At 44.3% G+C, this 25,828-nt stretch overlaps 1 protein-coding gene and 1 non-coding gene across 3 annotated transcripts in view; one reads left to right on the forward strand and one right to left on the reverse strand.

Annotated features, from left to right (window-relative positions):
- Positions 1-25,828, forward strand: part of LOC8035715 (triple functional domain protein) — a 259,166-nt gene that overhangs the window by 33,373 nt on the left and 199,965 nt on the right. For both annotated transcript variants that reach the window (XM_042287363.1, XM_042287364.1), the window contains exons 20-34: positions 575-694; positions 8,875-9,066; positions 9,650-9,917; positions 10,054-10,169; positions 12,945-13,067; positions 13,160-13,342; positions 13,436-13,551; positions 13,808-13,984; positions 17,990-18,059; positions 18,136-18,225; positions 20,063-20,200; positions 20,383-20,460; positions 20,542-20,724; positions 20,815-20,928; positions 23,460-23,605. In XM_042287363.1, coding sequence (XP_042143297.1) covers positions 575-694; positions 8,875-9,066; positions 9,650-9,917; positions 10,054-10,169; positions 12,945-13,067; positions 13,160-13,342; positions 13,436-13,551; positions 13,808-13,984; positions 17,990-18,059; positions 18,136-18,225; positions 20,063-20,200; positions 20,383-20,460; positions 20,542-20,724; positions 20,815-20,928; positions 23,460-23,605 — 2,114 coding nt within the window. The remainder of the gene's footprint in view (positions 1-574; positions 695-8,874; positions 9,067-9,649; positions 9,918-10,053; positions 10,170-12,944; positions 13,068-13,159; positions 13,343-13,435; positions 13,552-13,807; positions 13,985-17,989; positions 18,060-18,135; positions 18,226-20,062; positions 20,201-20,382; positions 20,461-20,541; positions 20,725-20,814; positions 20,929-23,459; positions 23,606-25,828) is intronic.
- Positions 21,548-21,620, reverse strand: Trnat-cgu. Its single transcript has one exon. It is a non-coding gene; the product is annotated as a tRNA-Thr (tRNA).

Genomic DNA, 25,828 nt, shown 5'->3' on the forward strand with positions numbered 1-25,828 from the left:
CTTTCTTTAACGTTAGCCCTGAATTTCTATGTAGTGAAATTTCAATGTAACGAAGTAAATTTAGAATTTTACCGACTTCATTACATTGAGGTTTGACTGTAGTCGTTTTGTGCCGACGCCTTGTTAGGCTAATGCATGGGTTCTCACACTGGGTTCCTAAGCCTAGGGGTTCCCCGAAATATTCTCGTGGGTTCCTCTAGTCACCAAATATCCTCACCGTCCTTGCCTCTAAGTAAAGCGTTTTTCTAGTTTAGATCTGGGCCACCCATTGATGCATAAGCGTGAACCAAGCACTTCCTAGTGTACATGCATTATTGTTTACAACGTCTGTAGGCTTCGCAACGTTTTTGTTCCATCAGTGCCGAGACTGGGAGGGGTTTTTCAAGTACCTATAGATAAAATGAGATGGCTATTTGTTGACTCAAAAAAGTTCGAGAACCCTTGGGCTAATGAAGAACACCGGTCCAACAGGCTTTCTGTTTTTATTCACTTCGAGACTCTTCCAATTTTGTTTGAAAATAAATGCTGGTTCCATTTTTCCCTCTTTAATTTTCTTGAACTTTCTTAAATCCAGGTGAACACGTGGATCAGGAATGGAGAGGCGATGCTCTCTGCCACGTTTGTGATTCCGACTTGCCTCCCTGAAGCTGAGCAGTTACGCTCCCAACATGAACAGTTTCAGCTGGCAATAGAGGTGAGAGTCTTATTGCCCTGTTACACAAGCTCTCTCAACTGTCGTCGCCAACAGTTGATTGAATCGACCAATGTCAAGCGGAAGCGCCAACTGTCATTGAGCTACTAATGACAGTTGAAGTCAACTGAACTTGCCTATCTCATTTGAATTGAACAGACTTGTGCTAAGTTCAAGATGGTAGCATCTACAGCATTGCGAACGGCGGCCAGTGTTAGCGACGCACTTACTGTCTCCGAATGCAGAGGGGGGTATTCACACAATCGTAGCAGCGAATATTGCGGTAAGGGGCATGTTTAGAGGTCAGAGCTGCCTTCATAGTGATCCGGGCAGGTCGCGGAAGCCTGCACTACTGCAAGCCCAACCATTGGTGATGTCGAGGGTGATGCAGCCCCTGGGGTATTTTTCTTTCTTGCATTCGTTTGAAGTGTTTTATTTTTCTTTGTTTACTAAAAAAAAATATTATATTTTGTGGTAAATGCTTGTCAGCATTGAAAAATGCATCTATAGGAAGTATGTATTCCTTGAAGCGATGCATCGTGGGAAGGAAAATCGCCTTCCGACTTCCATTGCTATGTCCAAAACTGCAATTGGTGGCAGGTGTTGTGTAGGGTTAGCCGCGCTTTGGTGGCTTCAAAAACAAGCAGATTACGAATGCAGCTTGCTTAAGTGAACATTTATTTCATACCAAACGTTATGCATGGTCAGTGAAGAAAAAATTAGGGGGATCGGTGGCCGAGTGGTCTAGCGCACACCAGCTCGGAGCACGTGGAGCGAAAGCTCGCGCTGCAGAACCCAGGGATCCTGGGTTCGAGCCCCACCCCTGCCCGTTTCGATCTGGATGAGCATCGTACCGGCGTGCGGTCGTGTATCACTACTGCGTGATGCACGTTAAAGACCCCAGGCTAGCGGCTGTACCGCACTGGCTAAATTGCTCATCTACAGCTGGGAGACTCGTTGCCCCTGTGAGGCAGACCAAGTTCTAGGCTGTATAAACACACACACAACCCAATTTTTTTTTTTTTTTTTTTTAAGAAAAATTAAAATATTGGTTGACCGTTGCGTCGAGAGGGTTTGGTGAAACCTCAGGTGGGCATCGATGAGTGGGAAGCTCTCAGTTAGATTCGATGTTCCCAAGCGAGCAGCTTCTGACAGATGGCGGTGCATTATTCTCATTGCTAGCCTTTTACGTCAATAACTCACAAATTTGTCATCGAAGGGAGGGAAACATCTACCGTAAAATCCCGTAAGGACGCCCACCCAAAATGAAGAGATAAATTGGGAAAAACATGGGGTGGGCTATCTTTGGGGATGCCACAGCAAAAATTTATCAAAAATTAATGATAAGCGCCGGGGCACCCGCTACAAACCACGTGACATGGGAACTGATACCGCAGATTGCGGACACGGCAGATTTGCGTTTCACGATGCGATAAACACACGGGAATTCGCTACAAACTTCCATGTCACGAGAAAGGATACCGCAAGTGGCCGACGCAGCAGATTCGCGTTTCACGGTGTGAAGGACTCGCGAAAACCCGCCGAGAACTCGCATCTCACGGGAACGGATACCGCAGATCGCGGACGCAGCAGATTCAAGTTTCATGGTGCAACAAAGACGCGGGAACCCGCTACAATCTTGCTTGTCACGGAAACCGACATCGCGTGTGCATATCGCAGACAAAAAGACAGGAATTCGCTAGAAACTCGCATGTCCCGGAAACAAATACCGCAGATCCTGGACGCAACAGAATCGCATTTCACGATGCAATATACACGCGGGAACAACTCGCGCGTGTTAGTTACAGCAAAAATAAATGTAGCGCGCGCAGATCGCGGACAAAAACACGGGAATCCGCTACGAACTCGGGAACAGATACCGCAAATCGCGAACGCAGCAGATTCGCATTTCACGATCCAATATACACGCAGGAACAACTAGCGTGTTGCGCAAGCCGATATCGCACGCATATCGCAGACAAAAACGCAGGAACCCGCTATGAACTTGTTTTTCGGACGCACCGGTACCGCCAATCGCGCCGTTGATGCGCGATTCCCATCGGACATCGCTTGACTTTCAACGGGAATCGAGGGGTGGGCGATGTTTCAGAATTTTTATGTTACAGATATTTAGCCAAAAAAACGGGATGGGCGATCTCTCGGGAGGGGGCATCCTTACGGGATTTTATGGTAAATTTTGCAATATGCACACTGTAGAAATCGAATCATACTTTAAAAAACCTGGTTGTCAGATTCCGAGGTATTATTATTATTTTTTTTTTAACACATACCATCACTATTGTTTATGGGCACACATACCTGAATCAGAAATTTATGATCGGTTGAATGGTAAAATAAATCGCTCTTGTATTTTCTTAAAAAAAAAAAAAAACACTCTTGAGACAGTTGGAAAGTGCTGTTGGTATTGTAAGTAATAATAATAATAGGTTGCTTTGCGTATGCCGTGTGTATGTAATCAACATTTAGTGCATGTTGTTTTGATTTAATGATCTCCAATGGGAGCGGCTGTTGGTACAAAGGGCTAGCAAAATATTGTACAGTCACCGCGGGAGCTAAGGGAGAACACTACCCAGAAAAAAAAAAAATTTGCAAAAAAGTTGATTTTGAAAAGTGCCCTATTTACATCTGCCAACATCTAGAGAGTATTCCCAGAAAGTTCCATTTATATAGAGTGCATAGTTATTTTTTTATAAATTATTTTCAGTCCACCAATGTTAAAGAAAAGGTAGAGGTTCGAGCACTTTGAATGCTTTTTTCTCCAATCCATTACTTGGCATAAATCCCACCTTAATAAAACTATAGTTTCTGTATGAAACTATCGAGAGACTTAATATTTGCGGTTTATATGCCGAAATTTTATGGAGCCGGTTACTATGAACTTAGATTTTGCAACTTCATGTTCCTTTATTACGAAAAATTGTAACTTGCAAAACTTGGTTAATGTGAAAAACAAAAATGTATTTTTCATACATATTTTTTTACCTGAAAATGCATATTTTCTGAAATTTCTTTTCTTAGTAACCAGCAACAGGTATTCCAGTATGCATTCCACCAGAAAAATATGTGGTTATCAACATCATTTCTCAACGATAGATTTATTGAGCAGATTCCATACAAAGCTATGCTTTACTTCGTTCTGGTTGTATAAAATTGGTCCACAGGGCTGAAGCTTTGCATGCCACCCTCCTTCTATATGGCTGTAAACACCACCTGAAAATATCATACCGATTGAGTGAGTGGTTGAAAAGTTGACATTCCCAGGTAGTGTCCCCCCTTAATAGCTCCACGCAAGCGCGTATCTATTTCCTAGGGGCACTTGACTGGTGGCTTGCGATAAAACTAGAGATGACGTTAGGGCGAGTCCATGCGGAGTGGATGGGGGAAGCTGTCTCAATTCAAGGGAATCGTTGTTATCATCTGCCTGCGGTGAGCGTAGCTCGATTGAAAATGGAAAATGATTCTGCAGAAGTCAAGATCGCCGAGCACGCTTGGTATGGCTGCTTGGAAAGAGAGAAGGAAACACGTCGGCATTTTCTACACCATTCGGCGGCTTCTCGCTTTTATTTGTTGCTGCATGCTCACCTGTCTATACGCTTTTTTTGCGTTCTTATTGTTTACAATCTTGTGAAGCTGGTCATGCCGCATCATCCTCTTCCCCCCCCCCCCATTTTTTTTTAATGAAATACAGATACTGATTGTTTCATTTTCTCGCCATTTGTATTTAACTACGCAAACAAGCTTTATTTTTGGTATGCCTATTATAATTGTGCGATAACGTTTTTCGACACAAATTTCTTATGAAACGGTATTGAACTTCAATATGCTCAGTATAATAAAAAGAAGACAAAATGCACCAAACTACTCAAAAACATATTTTTGGGCACGATGCTTGAGCAGTAGCCAACGCAGCTCCGCTGGTGACAATGTGCTCCGGATCATAAAGAAGTGACACGCGCATGTCTTCAAGGTTTGAAATACCGGTGTCTGTCATAAACTTAGAATTTTTATTCTGAAATGTTTTCAGTACAATAAAAGAGCTGGCTAATATTTATGATTTGCAAGAAATACTGTAACCCATACTTTGTTTGTAACCACTTGGCTTATCAATAACCTAATGTCGATGTTTACATTAATTCAATACTTGCAATGCGCCCCGTTGTTAGCGACAACGCTTCCCATGCGACAAGGAAGAGACTCGTAGAGTGCCATCACAAGCCCTTGCTGAGCTTGTAGAATCCTCCACTCCTTTACAATAGCCATCCACAGGGTGTCTGCTGATGCGTCCGCAAGGTGCCTTTTGGAGAGCCGTTTCTTCAGCAGACCCCAAACATTTTCGATCACATTAAGGTCCGCGCCTCCTGGGGGCCATTGGAGGCTGTTGATGCACCGCTCCTCCAAGTAGATTTTCACAGCGGTTGCCTGATGCACGAGACTACGATCGTGCTGCAGCACGAAGCAACCATCCGCAAATGGCCCCTCAAGAAGAAAAGGTAGCAGCACGTGATCCAGGACATCAATATACTGCCCCGCAGTGAAAGGCGCACTCAGCCTATGTAGCGGCACTAAGACCTGGCTGGTCACTGCACCCCAAACGCTGACAGTGGCCCGCCTGCTGGCAGTGACCTGCTGAATGTGACGTGGATCATACGTGAAAGTGGTTATTTCGAAAGATAAAACCAACCGTGCCTACAAGAGCCATCTTCTGAATATAGTTAAAATAAAACTACTGAAGTCTTCAAACAGAAAGACCGACCTGCAGAAGGCCGGTCTCCATACACGGCGCTGTTGATCGAAAAGGCTGCAGAAGCTGGCCTTGTCCGTAAAGACTACCTCATTCCATTCAGATGGTCCCCACGGCTGATGATCTGCAAACGACTTTCGTGCAGTTCGGTGACACTCGTAAAGGCGAGGCTTTTGAGCAGCCACTCGGGATCGAATTCCGGCTTCCTGTTGGTGCTGACGTATGGTCGTCACAGAAGCTCGGATGTTTAAGCATGTTTTCAACTCCTTCACTGTCATAAACGGATAATTACAGAAACCTGCTACTGTGAGCAAGTCCTCTTCCTCAGTCGTGCGGCGAGGGGGTGGACTTCGAGGTGCATCCTCAATGCGCCCTTCATCGCGAAAGGCCTGCACAATCCGGTTGATTGTTCACCGGTTTACTCCTGTGGCTGACGCAATTTGCCTTAGCGAAAATCCAGCTTGCGAGAGCGCGGTTATGCGAACCTTCCTATCATGCGGTACATGAGCAGGCATATTAAAAATAAAAGAAATGCTTATTCGAAACAACTTGGACGAAGAACTGAGTATTAGTGTGCATAACGTAAACCAGGATAAATGAAACTGTAGTACCCTAAAGTTCCGAAAGAACGCCCGGCCCCAAGATATCGCCCATCCCTTTTTTTTTTTTGGCTAAATATCTGTAACATAAAAATTCCGAAACATCACCCACTTCCCGATTCCCGTCGGATGTCACGCGATGTCCGACGGGAAACGCATCATCCGCACATTTTGCTGTACAGGCAAGTCTGACAAGTAAGTTCATAGCGGGTTTCCGCGATGTGCGCGTGCGATATCGGCTCCCGTAACATGCGGGTTGTTCCCGCGTGTATGTTGCACCGTGAAATGCGAATTTGCTGCGTTTGCAACCTGTGGTATCCTTTCCCGTGATACAGGAGTTAGTAGCGAAATTGCACGTGTTTATCGCATCGTGAAACTCGAATTTGCGGTGTCCGCAATCTGCAGTATCAGTTCCCGCGTCACGTGGTTCGTAGCCGGCGATAGGGCGTTTATCATTAATTTTTGATAAGGTTTTTGCTGTGGCGTCCCCAAAGATGGCCCACCCCATGTTTTTCATAATTTATCTCTTCATTTTGGGTGGGCGTTCTTTCGGAACTTTACGGTATACAGTAAATGCGAGCTAAACCTGCGAGGCAACTTCTGCGATCTCGTGTGATTTGCAGAACCACAAAGGAAACGGAATAAACTGAAATTTCAAGAGCAAGCCCAATGCGCTTAACATCAATCGTCTGCGAGAAAAGGTAACTGCTGATACTTGTAAACTTAACAAATAAAAGCAAGAAGCCGCCGAGTGGTGCAGAAAATCCGACGTGTTTCCTTCTCTCTTTCCAAGCAGCCATCTCATTCGTGCTCGTCAATCTTGACTTCTGCAGAATTGTCTCCCCTTTTCATTCGAACTACGCTCACCCGCAGGCGGATGATAACAACGGTTCCCTTGAATTGAGACGGCTTCCCCCGTCCACTCCGCATGGACTCGCCCTAACGTCATCTTTAGTTCTATCGCAAGCTACCAGTCAAGCGCCTCTCAGAAAAAAATGCGCGCTCGTGTGGAGCTATTTACTCCTGCGGCGACTGTACTTGCTTCACTCATGAGGTAATTGTTAATTCTGATTTACTCTACCTTTGAAACCTCATCGAGCTGCCTTGCTCAGTTTGCCAACACTCCGTGCAAGTGCATCCTCTTGTCGCCATTACAAACGTTCTTGAGGGTATGTGTCTTCAGAGAGCCATCCTTGTGCACGCTCGCTCGCTGAGCTGCCTTGCTCAGTTTGCCAACACTCCGTGCAAGTGCATCCTCTTGTCGCCATTACAAACGTTCTTGAGGGTATGTGTCTTCAGAGAGTCATCCTTGCGCACGCTCGCTCAGTTGAGCACATGGACGTTAGAACACACACAGTGACAGTAAAGTTGTTGTTGCGGTGGGAAGAGACGCCAGATGTTGGAAATCCTCTTCCTGATCGCGGCTAGAGACTTCGAAGGCGAGGCAGTGGCAACAATGACGACTTAAGGAAATAACTTGTTTACTTACATTCATTACCAAACGCCTGCCCTCCTGCTGCCCGTAATGGGGTCCAACTTCTGTCTCGAAGTGGACACATATTCTTCACGTGCAAACCAGGCGCAAGTGGCAGGGCCACTCGCGCCAGGTTTGTGCTTCCCCATTGGCTGCCCCCTTCTCAGAGGAGGCTTCTTGGTAATGCCAAAGGGCAGCAAAAAAAAAAAAAATAAACAAAGATTCAAAGAAAGCGAACACAGGAAACTGAACTACAGGAACACCCCATGACACATGCCAAGAATGGCAAATAGAAATGCACCTTCACATGATTCTGTACGCTCGCCAAGCCCATTGAAGTGCACCGCCAACATAGACCTCAACAATAGCAGATAGCAGGCCGACACTGAATTGTGACATCATGTACTCCATATGATCAATTCGCTTCACTATTAAAAAAATACTATGACATCAGTTTTTTTTTTTTTTTTTTTTTTTTTCATTTTGTTGTTAGCTTGGGTTGAAGTAGGTATGTGGCATTATCTCAGTTCAATTGAGTCGAATTAGGGCATTACAATGTCCTGATTATTCAGTTATCAGTGGTAATGTAAATAATGGTCTTAGTTTCTTGGTTAGGTTAACTGCTGTGTAGGAGCAGACTGGCACCTCTCGATATTTCAAATGCTAGTGGCCTTTGCTGACATCCTTTTCTAGTATATTAAAAACAAATTATTTAATTTTTCAAAGGCACACAAAGACATTTCTATAGAATTGTTCTAGGCATTTTGCTTTTTTGCTTTGGGAGGCGCAGTGTTTTGACAGAGTTTTGAGATCTTTTTTCTTAGTGGAGGATGTGAATACAGGTAACTACCGAAACAGAAACCTCGGCTGATAGAGGGCACATGACATTTCAATCAAACTTGGCAACGGTGACTACGGAAGACTGTTGTGCTTGTTTCCATTCGTTCCCACTATGTGCAACACGTTCGCTATTTTTGCACTCAGTAAATTTTCTGTTTAATTTACTTGTAGGGCAAGTGTTCGCCTGTTCAACTTGAATCTGATCCGTATTGTTTTGCTAACACCTCGGTGGCTCTGAGGCAGAGTGCCTACCTAAGGATCCCCAGTTAGTAGGTGTGAATCCCAACCAAGATATCTGCCATTTGAAGTTGTTGATATCGATTTAGGGTGTACCTCTCTCTCTTAGATCTGGGCACCTTACAGCCTTTCAGTTGATGTCTTGCCACAGCATGGTCTGAGAGCTGGCATGTATGGCAGATAATTCAGTCACTTCTTGCATGCTTGTCAAATGAGAACGACCTTTGAGTCCACTGTTGTAATTAATAACTTGCTTGGTTGTGCTTTGCAGAAAACTCACGCGAGTGCCATTCAGATCCAGCAGAGGGCAGAGTCTCTAGTGCAAGCCAACCACTATGACCCAGCAGCAGTACGATCTGTTGCGGAAACGGTGGACACCTGGTGGCACCGCATGATGACCCACGCTGAGGACAGGCACAGAATGGTCACGGCTTCGCTGCGCTTCTACAAGACTGCAGAGCAGGCATGGTCATCGATATAAACTGCTATATTGGCCCATTTGCTTATGCCGTACTGTGAATTAACTAATTGGCGGGAGTCTGGTGGCTCTCATTAATTTCGCTTCAAGCGTAGGACTTTTTTTGTTTTTGTAATGAAAACATGCAGTTGCATAAACCCCCATGCAGCCTCAATATTCCTAACATTTTTTATTAACTAGTTTGTATTTGAGTAGGATCTCTGTTCGGGTTTTTTAGCACTCATATGTGAGCCAGGTGTAAATAGTACAGGCTATGGTCTTTCTAGTAGTCAAAGGGCCCATATATTCCCAACCCTTGCTCTACGTTGTCCTATTTCTCTGGAAACATATTCAATAGAAATCTGAATGGTTTGGGGAATAGATGCACTGAGATTTATAACCAACCAAAACTCATCTCCTAAAGGCCACAGTACCTCGGGGAAGCGAAGTGCCTCCCCATTGTGACATTTTGATCACTTACTTTTTTTGTTTTTGCTACAATGCATACCCAGTATTTTCTTTTCCAGTTTTGGTGGTGCTGACTCAAAAAAATATTGTCACTAACGCTTGGGCTTGGTATTTGTACCAGGTGTATTCGGTTCTGGACAGTCTGGAGCGCGAGTACCGCCGTGACGAGGACTGGTGTGCCGGAGGTGAAGAGTCTGAGGGCACAAACCGTGGAGCACAGCTGGCGCAGCTGCTTGCCAAGCACCAGGAGAAGAAGGAGGCCTTCCTCAAGGCCTGTACCATGGCCAGGCGCAACGCCGAGACCTTCCTCAAGTATACGGCCCGGTGCAGCCAGCACTGTGCAGGCCATGGCGACAGCAACTACAGAGGCCCGGAGGCCAAGGTCAAAGGTAGCTGGGCCTATGTGTTCTTAACAATTTGTTTTTTTGTTTGCATGTGAAGAAGGATCAGCTTCCCTGTAGCTGAGAGGAGCACCTTTTTAGCTTGATTATTGAGCATTTTGTGTGTGTATTCTTTTTTTCTCAGCTTTGATGGAGCAGTTGCTGAAGCAAGAAAACAAGGTCCTGGAGTATTGGACTGTGCGCAAAAAGCGTTTGGACCAGTGTCAGCAGTATGTTCTATTTGAGAGGAGTGCAAAACAGGCAAGTGAACTTGGCAGAGTATATCCAAATTCTCTTGGCCTCTGTACTGGACTATTCTTGAAGTCAATCTGCTATTACAGTTCAGCATTGCTGACTTAAAGACAAGTGACTAGTCTATTCAGAGTGCATGATCTCACTCCATGCCCTACATGCCACAATCTGAACGACAAGCTGATTGTGGTGGTCACATTTGGATGGATGTTTTGATTCCCATCAAAATTGCCTGGTCAGAATTTATTGTTACCTTCCTACGGACGTATTGTTCGAAGCTTTTGTTAACTAAAAAATTATATAAAAAAAGAAACTCCATAAAATCCCGAGAGATGCCCAACCCCCAAAAGATAGCCCACCCCTATTTTTGGGCTTGATTGGCTATATTTTTGAAACACCGAAGTAATAGTAGTGTTGGGATCAATGATGGCTTCGGCGTAAATGCGGCTAGTTATAGCTATGGCGGGATATAAGTGAACGTTGCTGACTGGGAAGTACAGTCATCTTTGCTTCGTTGCCCCTCACCACCATAACAAGCTTGGAAGAATTTTTTAAACTTTTCTTGATGGTACACCGAAAATTGGCCCACTCCATATTTTCACTCGATTTGCTCTTGATGTTAAGTGGGCATTCTCTCGGGATTTTACGGTATATACGAGGTGTGATCAGAAAGTTCCGGGACTGATTTTGTAGCGTAAAAAGAGAGGGCACTAAGTGATGCGCGCTTAGCAGTCGAATGAAGGGTCCTTTGTGTCTCGTTATACCAAAGAGCTTTGCTCTGTGAACATTTGGAGCTGCGCTTCACGAGCTTTCGTGACCACGTGCATGGGCACAATGGCGATTTTACCATAGACTACAAACCAGAACAAGAGCGAAGATCAATTATGCGTTAAACTCGACAAATATAAAACAGAGACCTGTAAAATGATTTAGAATGCTTATGTCAAAAAGCAGTGAAGGGTGCGAGGTGTTTTAGGTGGCACGCGCTTCAGGAACGGCAGTATATCGCTGGAAAACGGAAAAGCGGTAGGGCGACTTTATCCGCCCTCTCTTTGACTTCAGTGACGTTCTGCCATTCTTGAAGCGCGAGTGCCACTCGGAACACCTCGCACACCTCACTGCTTTTTGACATAACTCTTCTAAATCATTTCAGAAGTCTCTGTTCCAGATTTGCCGAGTTTGACGTAAAATTGATGTTCGTTCTCGCTTTGGTTTGCAGTCTATGGAAAGATTGCCATCATGCTCGTGCATGTGGTCAAACAAACTAGTGTAGCGCAGCTCCAAATATTCACAGAGCGACACCCTTTGGTATAATGAGACACAAAGGTTTTTTTCATTGACTGCTGCGCGCGCCTCACTGTACTGCCCTCACTTTCTACGCAACAAAATCAGTCTCGGCACTTTTTGATCACCCCTCGTACAATGTGTCGAATTCACAATAAACAATGTGAAGATGATGTCTTTAAATCGGGCAATTGTAGGATAAAATCTGGTAACTTTCACATATTTTACTGATCTTGGTGACCAAGGATGTTAGTGCACTGGAGCTCTGAGCACACCGAGCAAATACTTGCACTGGAAAATTGCAGGATCCTGGGTTTGATTTTCACTTCTTACTCACTGGTATAGGATGCATTTTAAAAACGCCAAGTTAGCAGGTGTGCTGCACTGCTCAAATTTCTCCTTTACAGCATGGAACCAGTACTATTGAACAATCTTGGAGACAGATTAATCTCGCTGTATAAGTGTTCGGAACCTCTAATTTGGCATTGCTTTTGACTTACTGTTTACCAGAGACTGCTTGTGTGGTATGCTGGCAGAGATGGCATGCCGGCAGGCTTCGGTGGCACGAGCTCTGCGCATGTTATGCTGTCACAACTCACATCCTGCACAGACTAATTATTAAATGTCGAACAATGCATTTGGAATAACCTGTCTCAGCTCTTTTTTTAATATTGCAGCGGACATAGGCTAGGCTATGAGCTTATGCTCATAACCTCTGCGGTTGGCTGGGGTGCAATCCTTATCATATTTCAAACTTCACACTAAAATGCATAGAGAGAGAGAGGGAGAGGGAGGGAGGGAGGGAGGGAGGGAGGGAGGGAGGGAGGGAAAGAAAGAGGGAGGGGGGGGGAAACAATGTATGCATGACCACTTTCAACTTTTTTCATGTTTACTTTATGTACACTACCTACAAAGTGGAGTCGTAGATAGGGGAGGGGTCATTCCCTTTTTATGTGTTTAGCTTGATTATGTTATAGCTTCCAGTCAAGATATACAGGATGTTTTCTTTTTTTTTTTTCATTTTTTTTTTAGGCTTTGTCTTGTTAAAAAAATCCTGCGGAAGCTGCAGTAACCGGGTCTGTGCAGGTGAGTTATATGGCCAGGGAGACATAATATAGGGAGCTAATCATCACATTAAGTCTGATAATTAACTACTAGTATCTGTTCATTAATTTATTATCTCCCCCTGGCTGTATAACTCACCTTCACAGATGGCATTAGTGTAATTTTCATGACGTTTTTTTTATATAAATAATCTGCAAAGCCTAGAAAAGACACCCTTTATAGTATGCATCCATGAGGTTATGAGCAGATATTTCCAATAAATGTTCTTTAATTTTCTTGAAATTATGTATATGTTATGCATAGGTGGCACTTGTTTCAGCACGTGGTTTGGGGGTTAATCACTTACTTCAAACATCCGTATTCCTTTCCCTTTGTTGCATCTGTTCATTTCATTACTAGGTTTGTGTTACCCTGACATCAACTTTTTTTGTGCAGGCCTTGGGGTGGATCAAAGACACTGGAGAACACTACCTTACCAGCCACAACAGTGTTGGTGACAGCCGGGAAGAGACAGAGCGTCTACTCAAAGAACACAACGAGTTCAAGGGGAATGCTAAAGTGAGTGAGAAATTATACCCTAACCGAAATTGCATTAAGGTCCGATTGTGCCCGGCTGCCCCTGCTTGACAGCTTTGCGTGGCCGCTTGCAGGAGACAAGGGAGAAGGTCCGTCTGCTCCTGCAGCTTGCCGACAGTCTTGTCGAGCGCGGCCATGCTCACGCTAGTGCCATCAAGTGCTGGGTAGCCGCCGTGGATCAAGGGTACAAGGACTTCAGCCTCCGAATGGACCAGTACCGGAGTCAGCTGGAGCGGAAGCTTGGGATCCAGGTTGAGGTGGGCATCCCTTTGCTGCGGTGATACTTTTTTGCGACCCTCTTCGCTTCGTGTACCTCTTTCCTTAAATCAAATCTGTTGTCGATCTCTCAGGAAACCAAAGAGCTTTCCCTGGACCGGAACAGCGACCCTAATTTGGAGAGCAAGGTCAAGGAGTCAACGGTGAAGGAGCTGAATGAAGAGAAGCGCAAGTCAGCCCGAAGAAAGGAGTAAGCATCTCATCTTGTTTGCATAATGTAGCTAGGGCTCGGTGCTTTCGGAGTTAATTTTGAGGAAAATTCAGAGAGTATTTTTCAAAGATTATGTTACCCTGGATATAGTTTCCTTGGCTTTGCAAAATTTGGACGGTGTTTTTGGGGGCTTATTTTATCCAAGGAATGCTTTCCTCATCATTTTGAAGAGATGGAGCAAGGTGACTTGATAGTTTGTAACCAATGTTCTGAAGCAGCTGTCGGTCTTGTGCAGGTTCATAATGGCTGAGCTGCTGCAGACGGAGCGAAGTTACGTCAAAGACTTGGAGACGTGCATCCACACATATATGGCGGAACTGAAAAATCCCGACATCAGCAGGCCTCCTGGCATTGTTGGAAAAGAGCTCGTCTTGTTCGGAAACATGGAAGAGATTTATGAGTTCCATAACAGGTAGGCTTTACATTTTAGAGTGTGCCCAGGAACCAGGCAAACACAAAACAAACTTCAGCATATTCATGTCACTGGGAAGCAAGAGTTCAAACTCGCTTACATTCATACCCAAGCGACATTGGATGAAGTGCTAGTTGGACTAGAGACATATGAAGCTTTTTTAATGCCATTTCATTGCTTTTTATAGGGTCTGTGTGGCAACTCTTCCTCTAGTACAGGGAACATTTGTGTTCTGAGATACAGTCACTTCTCAGTTAATTCGAAGCAGGGGTGAAGTCCTGCAATCATACACAGGAGTTTATGGGAAAAAAATGTGTGGTAATTCGAAGTTTAACTTCTGGGTAGTGTTGTGCAAATATTAAAAATTTCAAATGATACACTATTTGATATTCGCTTTGAGATGAACTGCAATATTCAGATTTTTCGAAGTGTTGATCGCAGCGGGTCAGAGCCGTACATAGAGAGAGCTTGGTCAATGGGAGGAACGGACAGGGTTAGGGTGTGTGCAAGACGCAGATACAGGGCTTGACATGATCTCTTGGAAAACCAGAAGCCGAAAATAATCCCCTAGCGGTGGTAGCGAGGAACAGTTTTAATAAGTGCGTAAGAGTTAAATGTAGTAACTCTTCATGGTTGAAAATATGGTGCATGTGATGTTTAGGTTATAATCATGCAAAAAGATGTAAGAAACGAACATGGCACTCAAACTCTGTTTTGCTTGGATGGAGCCTGACTGCTCGGACGGCAGATTCCCGGTCCCCGGTGCATGGCATACGGATTACGTTGATTGTTCTGCTATACTTCGTTTCAGCTTCCGTCCGAGCGCAGCCAAAGGCTGAGGGACGGTTTGTAACTTCGAGAAGGGCATTACTACGCACCACAAAGTAATCTGCAAAAGTTTTTTTTTTTTATTGTTTTGTGCGTAAACATTGCACAATATTCCAGATGTGTACTGCTGAGAAATTATTTAGAACTAAAGGAATTAAATATCTGAAGTTAATGTTTTTATTAATATATGGAAATGCACATGGTTTGGTGAAAACACGTACATCCGCTGGCAACGCGGCTGCAGCGCTCGGTTTTTCTGTGTTATTTCGTTCTCATAATGGCCGAATCATATGCTCCGCTGCTTTCCTTACCGAGTCGTTTCAAAACGTCCTTTCGCAAAAGCATGTTTGAGCGTCAGGCGAAAGAGGTCGTGATGATTGTCTACTTTCAAATTCAGCAGGAGGCTCCGGCCGCAATGTACCGCGAATCCGTTGTAAACAAGAAAAGCGTCCGGGCCACTACAATTCACTGATACACGGCGAAATCAGGGCACGCCTTTACTTGCTGATCACTTTGAACGCCAAGAAGCTGGTGGAAAGGACTGCGCCTTGAGCCCTGGTATATCAAGACAATACAAGGAAATATTCACGGCCGGGTCATCGGGCACCTTGCAATGGGTACTTACATCTCGAAACTATGCCGAAATGCTGAACAGGTGGAAAGCTCGGACACAGACGCCAGCGGCCAGCCTACATACTGACATCCCATGTGACTAAATTTCAGAACGTGAAAGGGCACTTTTTAAGCCTGTAGCAGACGATACCGTTGATACACCCGTAGCAGACGAAATACGCGGCGAGCGCGGGCAGTGCGGACACTCAGCGGTGCAGCGGAGTGATACAAAAGTGCAGGCGAGATCGCGTGACCTATTGCCGGCGTGTGATTGGCTCCGGCCACACGTAGCTTTGGCTGCGCTCGGACGGAAGCTGAAACGTATAGTCACCCACACTTCTTATATCTTTTATATCTTTAAATATCTTCTACCATGATTTTGCATGAACGTGGTCACGTGCTCACATATTTTCAGTCACCGAGAGTTACTCCGACGCACTTGTTAATTTCGTTTCTCGCGACCACCGCCAGGGTATTATTCGCGGCTTCTGGTTGGCCACATTTGAATTTGTGAAGGTACTATGTAACACACCCAGCCCACTTTTGGCCAATGGTGCCTCCTCATTTTCCTCTTATACTTCCCAATGAATGGCCAAACTCTATATGTGGCTCTGCGGTGGGTTAGCTCCGTTGAGCACGCTTTTTACGGAGCTCGAGTACACTGCGGAGAAGCAACACCCGCGAAAGTGAGTTCCGCAGGTGTTGCTTCTCTACAGTGCAATGGTGCTTAGTAAGAGGCACACTCAACAGGGTAACCGCCGCAATCAACACTTGGAAAAGTATGAATATTGTAATTGCATGCTTGGGAGAAAAGCACACTTTCAAAGTGAGATGGTGCATGCGTGTGCCTGGTGTGTTTAAAAATAAACGGAAACTTTGTGACTGCTAATATCTACACTGCAATAAAATTGTCAAAATTAAACTGTGACTGTTAGCAGAGTAAATGTTAGGCAGAGATGCCCTGACAACCTGTGTTCATTATTGGCGATTCTTTTTTTCAAATTCAAGATTGAAGATTATTTGCATATAGGAAGATTTGTAAATCCACTTAGGTATATAGCTTGCAATCTCTATAGGTCTAATTTTATGTCAAATCCGTCGTTTGCTTGCCATCCCAAGGCATTAGACTTTCTGAGGTCACAGTCCATAAATATAGCTAGATTAAAATTAGCTTATAAATGAACAAGTGAGAGCTTGAGAACAGCCTTCACGAGTTTAAGCAGCCAAGATAAGTGAAACCAAGCCAAGCATGGCTGCAGGTGTGCACATCATGGCGTCAATCCCACCCATGCTACAGAAGCAAGTGCTTCCGCACAGCACGTATGGCCAACAAAGCTTTGATTTGAGGCGTTACCTAGCCCTAAAATAAAAAATAAATAAAATAATGCTTTATTTGTCTCTTGCCCCAGACCAACCAGTCGGTCACAGTATGGTGGCATGTACAAGGGAAACTACACCAAAACAATATGTGGGGAGAAACTGAGGGAGAAGAGGAGATGAGAGCATGCGGGGATGTCAGAACACGGAGCTGAGGTTGGAATGTTTAGTGGGTAGACTCAAAGCTAGCTGCCTTTGTCAACTCACTGTTCGAAATTGGAACGCCACCGTTTGACATTCGGTGGTCGCATTCGAACGCGTGTGAACAGCGAGTGGAGACAAAGGCAGCTAGCCTTGTGTCCACCCACCAATCATTCCAACCAGAGCTCGGTGTTCTGACATCTCCTCACGCTCTTGTCTCCTTCTCTCCCTCTATTTCTACTTGTATACATATTAACACATTGCAATTCTATGCAAAAATTACTCATCTGTAAAGGTTACGACAAGCTCTTCTGAAAATATGTCAGCAGTATACACAAAATTATTTAAGCAAATCTGCACTTTTACCAGCGGCGATAGGTTGGACCGAATTGATGTGTAAAATATGCATGAGCGTCTGAACACGCGGGCCCGCACATGAAACTGCAATGACGCCACCAAAGCAAGTGGCTGGGAACTACTATGAGATGTTTTGTCTGTCGAATCTATTGATGTTCACAAACGTGTCATGGTCTGCAGTTTGCTTTCGGACAGTGAAATTGTGCAATTGGTTAGGGCTAGGAACGATCATGTTGCATTCTGTGCCAAGTGGCCAAGTGCCGCTGATGTGGAAACTGCTTGTAGCACCACAGAGTACTTTTTCACATCTTTTTTGGTGAGGAAACTGCTGAAGGCGCCCCAAGAAAAGTTTGCAATTTGCAGAGCATAGTCATCGCTGTGCGTCTTTATTAGCGAAGTGCAAAGATCAACTTCTCCTGGGAAACTGAATAAATGAAAAAAGCTTGCAGTTAGAGTGTGTCTTTTTAATTTGAAGTTTGCTTAATTCGAACCGTTTCGCTGTCCCTGTGAGCTTCGAATTATCCAGTCGACTGTAGTTGCCTTCTCCTACCACTTAGTATCATAGTCTTTTTTTTTGTGTGTGTGTTTTTGTGATTGCAAACAGACAACTTATAAAGCCCAGATATTATACACTCTGAATGTTATTGAATATGGATGCAGTCAGTTTATTAGCTTTTTGCTTTTTCACAGTGTCTTCTTGAAGGAACTTGAGAAGTATGAAACAATGCCTGAAGACGTTGGACATTGTTTTGTCACATGGGTGAGTCACTTTCCACTTCTTGTGGCTCTTAGACCGTTAGTGGGCCCTTGTGTCTAATGCAGTCATTTTCCTCCAGGCCCAGAAGTTTGAGATATATGTCAAGTACTGCAAGAACAAACCGGAATCGAATGCCCTGCTAATTCAACATTCCAGGTCATTTTTTGAGGTTAGTTCCATTCTTTCTTGCTTTCATGCTCACGTGGCTTTTAAAGGGGAGCTAAAAAGGCTCTTGGAAAAGACGAGTTAGAGGCGAATTTCGAGTATTTTTATCCCGTGAATCTGAATATCACGTTAGTTTTTCCAAAAGATGTAACTAACGCAAGAAAACACGAAAAACCTCCCACCAATTGTTACATCATACGCAGATCTTTCGGCTACCAAGCGCATGTCGCTCGTGTGGACAGCGCGTGCAATTGCAAGCTTGCCAGGTATATTCCCTCGCACTGCCACCAGTCATGACGTCTTTTTCTGACCTTTTTGAAAATAGCTAGAGTGTGTGTACTAGCTTTGATAGGTGCTGAAGATGCGAGAGAGCAGAGATTCCAAAAACTCTGTATATGACGTCATGCTCCAGGAACGAGGGGCTTCAACGGTACTTTAAAAAAGTTATGGGACACTTAAGACTGCTTACGTGTAGGAAGGCGAAAGCATTATAGTTCTGCGGGTGAAATGTTTTTGAGTAATGTTTCTACACATATTAAAGTTTAGGATGACATCCTAGAGATCGGCGCCAAGTACGGCATCTAGGACGACGTATAGGACGTCAAGAACGGATTCTAGGACGACGCCGAGGACGACCTTTTGGGCGACCTCAAGGACGACGCCTAGAGGATGGCATCTAGGACAACTTTTAGGACGACCTCTAGGACGACCTCAAGGACGACCTTAAGGACGATGCCTAGAGGACCTCAAGGACGGCGTCATCCTTGAGCATACGATTGAGCGGCGTGTGCTTGATGATATTTTTATGGCCATCCTTCGGGCACAATGATGCCACTTTTTCGTGCAATGGGACAAGTAAGGCTTTCGCCTTAAAATATTTTCTGCAGCCTCCGCACCAAATTGAAAAATAATCTAGATATTCGTGATCCTGGAGGCCGAATGAAGACGATTTAAGTGTTTTTTCTCAAATGCAGAACCGCTTGGGGGAGTTTCCTTTTAAATTTCTTGGACAGAGACATAAGAAATAGTTCCACATTGGTAATCTTTGTCATGTGCGCGGTTTCCTCTGTAAGGTATGCAGGCTGTTAAATCCAAACAGATTCCTTAAAAAACGAGAATGAGTTACACGAATGCCGTCTTCACCATATAGTTATCAGGTTCAGCAGACATTAGATGAACCTTATCCAATAAGACCAATAATTGAAAAGTTAACACATTTTTCTTATATTGACAAACTTACCGTGACGGGTATTCCATCATCTAATGTCCGCTGAGCCTGATAAATACATGATGAAGACGACACGCATGTAACTATCACCCATTTTTTTTAAAAAATTTGTTAGATTTAAAATTAAACACCTGTATGTGTTGCTTCGGTAGCTCTGAGGCACGGTGGGAGATCACGATTCCCCATTTAGCGGGTTCAAATCTCAATCGAACTGCTCGTAATCTAGTGGATTACATGCTGTGGTATTGGTGTAATGCAACCGAGATTTCTTTTGTATGTTTGATTCCCAGGCGGTCTAGATTGGTCGTGACGTATGAATTCGTCCTGAAACCAAGAATGACATTTGTGCATCTTCTCTGTCCTGTGTCCTTGTTCGTGCTGTTTTAACCATAAACATCTTTTGTTGGTTTCACATCTAAATCTCCAAAATTTTATATTTCTGGAATGTACAATCTGGCCAATTAACTGCCTAGTTGCATGGCATTTGTGTTCCATGTCTAATACCCAAATGGCCCCCCCCCCCCCTTAATACGAAAATAGAAGAATGAGATGAAGTAGTGTCAACTGACCTGTTATGATTTTAAAGATTGGGTGTGATTTCATTTTGTTCCAGGAAATTCAACACAAGCATGGAGTTCCCCATCCAATCCCAGCCTATCTGATCAAGCCAGTTCAACGGATAACAAAGTATCAGCTGTTGCTGAAGGACCTCCTAGCGTGCTGCGAAGACGGTGTGCAGGGGGAAATCCGGGTGAGTTTTTGTATTAGGGCTTCCTTATAAATTCTAGGGGGCACTAGAACCCTCAAGCGTGTGGAGTGCAGTCTCTTGCTCTGTACCCAGCTGGCAAATGTAGTATTAAACTAATGTTTGGCTGATGCAGAGCAGATAAGGATAGGTTATTTGTGTTGTAACATATTTGTACAATCTTCCAGGATGGGTTGGAAGTCATGCTGAATGTACCAAAGAAGGCCAATGATGCCATGCATTTAAGCCTACTTGATGGCTGTGATGTGAGTCTCTTTTGGCACTGATAAAGTTCCAGTTTTGTAGATTCCAAAGGGTGAAATCGGCATTCCTTTGTTTTTTTCTAGGTGTCTCTCGACCAGCTGGGTGAGGTGGTGCTGCAAGACTCCTTTCAAGTGTTTGATTCACGGGCGATCATTCGCAAGGGTCGTGAGCGGCACATCTTTTTGTTTGAGCTGTACTTGCTCTTCAGCAAGGAGATGAAGGACCCCAATGGGAAGGTCAAATATGTCTACAAACAGAAACTTATGGTGATTATACTTGTGCATATCTAGCTGCCATACACCAGCACCAGTCTGGATCTTTATGAGTTTGATACACATGGCCTCTTTTCTACTTAGACCTCTGAGGTGGGCATCACAGAGCATGTTGAAGGTGACGAGTGCAAATTTGCCGTCTGGACAGCTGTTTGGACAGAGCATGGACCCACATCTGAGAACAAGATTATTTTAAAGGTATTTGCTATTTGACTGTTCAAAATATTTGGAAGCATTGGTGGTACAGTAAGCTTTCGTTAGACCTCGGTTAATTCAAATTTTCGTTTAATTCTATCGTGCTCAAATGTCCCGGCGAGCGCTGACTCCGCATTGAATAATTCGTCCCGAGCGAATGCGCGCTGGCTCACATTGCACGGCACGACGGCAGAAAAACCACCAAAGTAGGGCGAAACACGGGCCCATCGCTGCAAAGCCGAACGTGCGCAAGTATTTTCTGGCTCCTCTACGCCGTTGAGATGAATTGTAGCGAATGACACGAGCCAGCGCCAATCTGGCGTGGAGTAGCACGGAGAACATAGCGCGTGGTCAAGCGCGAAGACAGCGCGCACTCTCAAAGCGCTTGTCTGTAGCATCGTGTGAGGTCCATCTTCCGTGCCGGAAAACGCAAATTCTCTCTTTTTTTTTTTTTTTTTTTTTTTTTTTTTTTTTTTTTTTTATAATGCAATTAAATGCATAGGTGCAAGCAAGCTGGACAAAAATGACGAATATAATCCCTTGAGAAAGGGAACAAGAGGGACAAAGGACAAACACAAATCTCCAAACACAGCTAGGTGACTGGTGCGCGACCGAAAAAAATCGCCTGGTCTGGGTATCGAACTCGGGACCTCTCCATTACGGGTGGAGCGCTCTACCAACTGAGCTAACCAGGGGTTAGACGTCAGTAGAGCAAACGGGTTTTATCGGCTGCCACCAGCCTAACACCAACAAGGGTGAAGCTTGCAATTTTAATGCGTAGGTGCAAGGGAACTGGACAAGAATGGCGAAAATAATCCCTGCAGGAGGGGAACAAGAGGTGGATTTTTTCGGTCGCGCACCAGTCACCTAGCTGTGTTTTGAGATTTGTGTTTGTCCTTTGTCCCCTTGTTCCCCTTATCCAGGAATTATTTTCGTCATTCTTGTCCAGCTCGCTTGCACCTATGCATTTAATTACATTATAATCATAACCTTAAAATTGCAAGCTTCACCCTTTTTGGTGTTAGACTGGTGGCAGCTGATAAAACCTGTTCGCTCTACTGACGTCTAACCCCTGGTTAGCTCAGTTGGTAGAGCGCTCCACCTGTAATGGAGAGGTCCCGGGTTCGATACCCGGACCAAGGCACCCTACCCGGAGCAGGCGGATTTTTTTCGTTCGCACGCCAGTCACCTAGCTGTGTTTGGAGATTTGTGTTTGTTCTTTGCCCCTCTTGTAGCCCTTCTCCAGGGATTATTTTCGTAATTCTCTTTTTCTTTTATTTATTTATTTTTTATTATTATTTTTTTTTTTTTTTTGCTTTTTGTTGTTGACGGTCTGTCCGCCCGGCGCCAAAGTCGGCTCGTAAAGCTTTCTCAGCGCGCGCTCTCAAAGCGCTTGTCTGTAGCATCGTGTGTGGTCCATCTTGAGCGCCGAAAAGCGCGGGTTCTCTTTTCCTTTTTTGTTGTTATTTTTCCCTGTCGCCGACGGTTCTGCCGGCGCCAAAGTTGGCTCGTAAAGCTTTCTTTTTCTTTTTTTTTTTAGTGCGCAATTTTTTTTGGACACAACGTTTAGTTACGCCGCTCTCCGGAGCATGCTTTTAGACACGCGTTTTAAGCACAGACGGCAGCAGATCATCGGTGAGTACTTTGAACAATAAAAGAAAGTTTAATTTTAACCGTTTTTCTGTCCTCTTTTTAATTCGATCATTCGGATAATTGGACCAAATTTCAAGGTCCCGTCGAGGTCGAATTAACGAAAGTTTACTATATTCCTATGCAAGTTGTCCTGGAGGCACGTATAGGCTTGAACTGTTCAGCACAGTAACTGCCTAACTGGCCCGCAGACCCCCAGGGGTCCGCACTGATTTGGGGATACTAGATCCACCAGGTAAGGTAAGGGACTGAAGAGGGTTGAAATTGTGGGACCAAATGTCTTTGCAGCTATAATAGAGTTCCCACAAATGCTGATTTCTAGTTGTAAGTGCCACAGATATGTGTACAGATATGTGTTGTTTTTTCGCTCTTCACTACGAGACCGCTTTGTGTAGGCCCGTTTGCGTGATGGCAAAGATAATAAATGTAATTTATGTTCCACTGGATTGACAACTTTAATTTTCTCCAACTTTACGGCGACGTAAGTTCCTCGATGTATGCAACACGTCGTATGAACTATTCAATGAGGGTCCACGAATAACCACTAAGGTAGTTAGAAGTTTGTAGTGACGCAAAAGTAGAGAAACTTTGATTCAGCTTTTCTCCAAGTACCAAGACTTGCACTGTTTTGCTCGTAACCATGCTGCTGTGTATGCATTTGGTGAAAAAATGTACAAGCTCTGATGAAATTGCATTCCTGCAGAACTTGAACATCAGTGACACATTATGGGGAAAGGGGTACCAACCAAGAACCAGGTTTAGATGTTCTTAGATGCTTTCGGTGGTTTTCAGAATTCTGGATATGTTTTTGTTTTCATGCATTATTTTAGAAGTGCATTTTGAGCTACTCTACAGTTAAAATAATGCAAGGTGTCTATCTCCAGGCTTCCTCTCTGGAAACGAAGCAGACGTGGGTGAAAAAATTGCGGCAGGTGATTCAGGAGACTTACTTCAACTCTGCTCTCTCCACCCTTAACCTCAACAAGAGCAGTAAGCTGACGTCGAAGCTGTTCAGCAACCGATCAAGCAGGCAAGTAGTGGCTTTGTCTCCTTAAGGGGACATGCACTAGGGAAATTTTCTTTTTGCTTGTTTACGATATTGAACTGAAATCGTTAAAGTTTATGGTACTTAATCTTCTCTTTATAAATCTGGTGTTAGATTTGTAGCATGTTTTTTTCTAGGGTCTCGATGCAATGTGCATGCAGAAAAAAAACATGTTCTTGTGCCTATGTGAGGCATGGCAACACACTTAAAAAAGCATAGTAAAATAAACTAATTCGCTCCTTTTAAACCACTGAGTGCAATGGGCAATAAAGGTACAGTGAAACTCGTTTAGACCGAACCCACATACAGCGAATTATTGTCAATATCGAACTCACATAAAATTTAAATAAAAATGCATGTAAAAAGTACTTTTTATAACGAACAACACATTGGCTATATCAAACTTTTCCCACCGGGAAGGCTTCTAAAAACAAGCAAACAATTGACTTTTAGCCTGCCCCCCCCCCCCCTTCCCCCCCCCAAAAAAAAAAGTAGGAAAGAAAGAAAATTCCAAAAGCTCAACCTGCGAACAAAATTGAGCGAAGAGAAGCAATATAGAAGGGGGGAGAAAGCTAAAAAGAAAACACTGTGCACACACGCACAGAAAAAAGAACTTTTCATCCGAAAGCGATTTCCCACGAAGAGAAGCGATTGAGAAGGGAAAATAAGCTAAAACAAAAACAAAATCTGCACACATGCAAAAAAAAAAAAAAAAATTCCAGCGTGTTGTTTGCAAGGCGGAAGCGAAGAGATGAGAAAAAAAGAGAAACTCTCGCCTTATAACGAACGCATCGTGGAAATTCGTTGTAAATGGTTTTTGCTATATCGAACTGACCGTAGCATTTCCTGCTGTTCGTTATACACAGGTTTGACTGTAATGTGCGCGACACTTCTTTTATTTTAGAATAATTCAAAATAGCAAAAATGCCATTTCAATGTCTAACAAAAGTTTCTTAAGTGAAAAAGTGCCTAAAAATATGTGGACATGAGAAAGAAGGAACAGGACCAAGTGCTACTTACAACTGAACGTTTATTGAAAACACACTCACTATTCTTATATCTTCAAGATTAGGTACACAGGGGCACCTATTACAATGAATGGCGAGATTGCCCAATGGGGAGCCTCTGACAGATAGGACAGGCTCACATGCCCTGTCGTTTATACATCTCCCGGTTTGCCCAACGTACGCTCTACCGCAAGTCATGCGTATTTTGTTGACAACTAACGTTGCACAATCAACGCACTGCACTGCATGTTTCTTAAAACATGCCTTAGTACATGAGGCATGTACTAAGAAACATGCAGCACAGTACGTTGATTGTGCAACGTCACGTGTCTACGAAATACTCATGACTTGCGGTAGAGCGTTCGTTGGGCAAACCGGGAGCTGTATGAATGACAGGGCACATGAGCATGCCCTGTCAGAAGCTCCCCATCGGGCAGTCTCACCATTCACTGTTATGGTGCCCCTGTGCGCCTAATCTTGAAGATATGAAAATTGTATGAATATTTAAAAATAAAACTTGAAGAGAATTATTTGAGGCCTACTGCATAACAGTGAAGGGCGAGGATAGCTGCGTAGGTGCACCGTCGGTGCACCTAACCGAGAATGAGTTTGCTTATTTGTGTCGGGAGCCTGATTGGGTGTGTAAGTGGGGAGTGTGTTTAAAAAAAAAACATTTAGTTATAAGTAGCGCTTGGTCTTATTCCTTCCCAGGCGAAAATTTTCAACTGGGACCAACTGGTCCCAGTTGCAACTGGTTTATGGAACAATTCCCAGTTGCAACTGGTCCCAGTTGGAGTTGTCCAACTGGTCCCAGTTCGAGTTGGTCCCAGCTGGAATTGGTCCCAGTTACAACTGGTCCAAGTTGGATTTGGTCCCAGTTACCGCTGGTACCAACCCCAGCAACAATGAAACACGGCACAAAATGGAAGGTTGACAAGACTTTATAGTCAAAAACTTGGCGAATGAAATTAAATAATAGGTTCGGTGACATGCACGCTCCGGGTTTAGCCACTTGCTTGCGACGGTTGAATCGCTTTTTCAGAGGTAGTATTCATGAGATGAAGGAAGATCGGCCGCTGGCGTCTGTTAGTGAAGACGTCCTCAGCTTCTCTCCCCATCGCGTGAAGAAAGGTGCTCACCCGTGATCCCGCGTTGCGCAGGTGAAGTCCTGATAGGATGCGGTAGCGCTCCCACCTTGCAA

This window comes from Ixodes scapularis, unplaced genomic scaffold (assembly GCF_016920785.2).
Source record: "Ixodes scapularis isolate PalLabHiFi unplaced genomic scaffold, ASM1692078v2 PGA_scaffold9__187_contigs__length_104089568, whole genome shotgun sequence".
NCBI lineage: Eukaryota > Metazoa > Arthropoda > Arachnida > Ixodida > Ixodidae > Ixodes > Ixodes scapularis.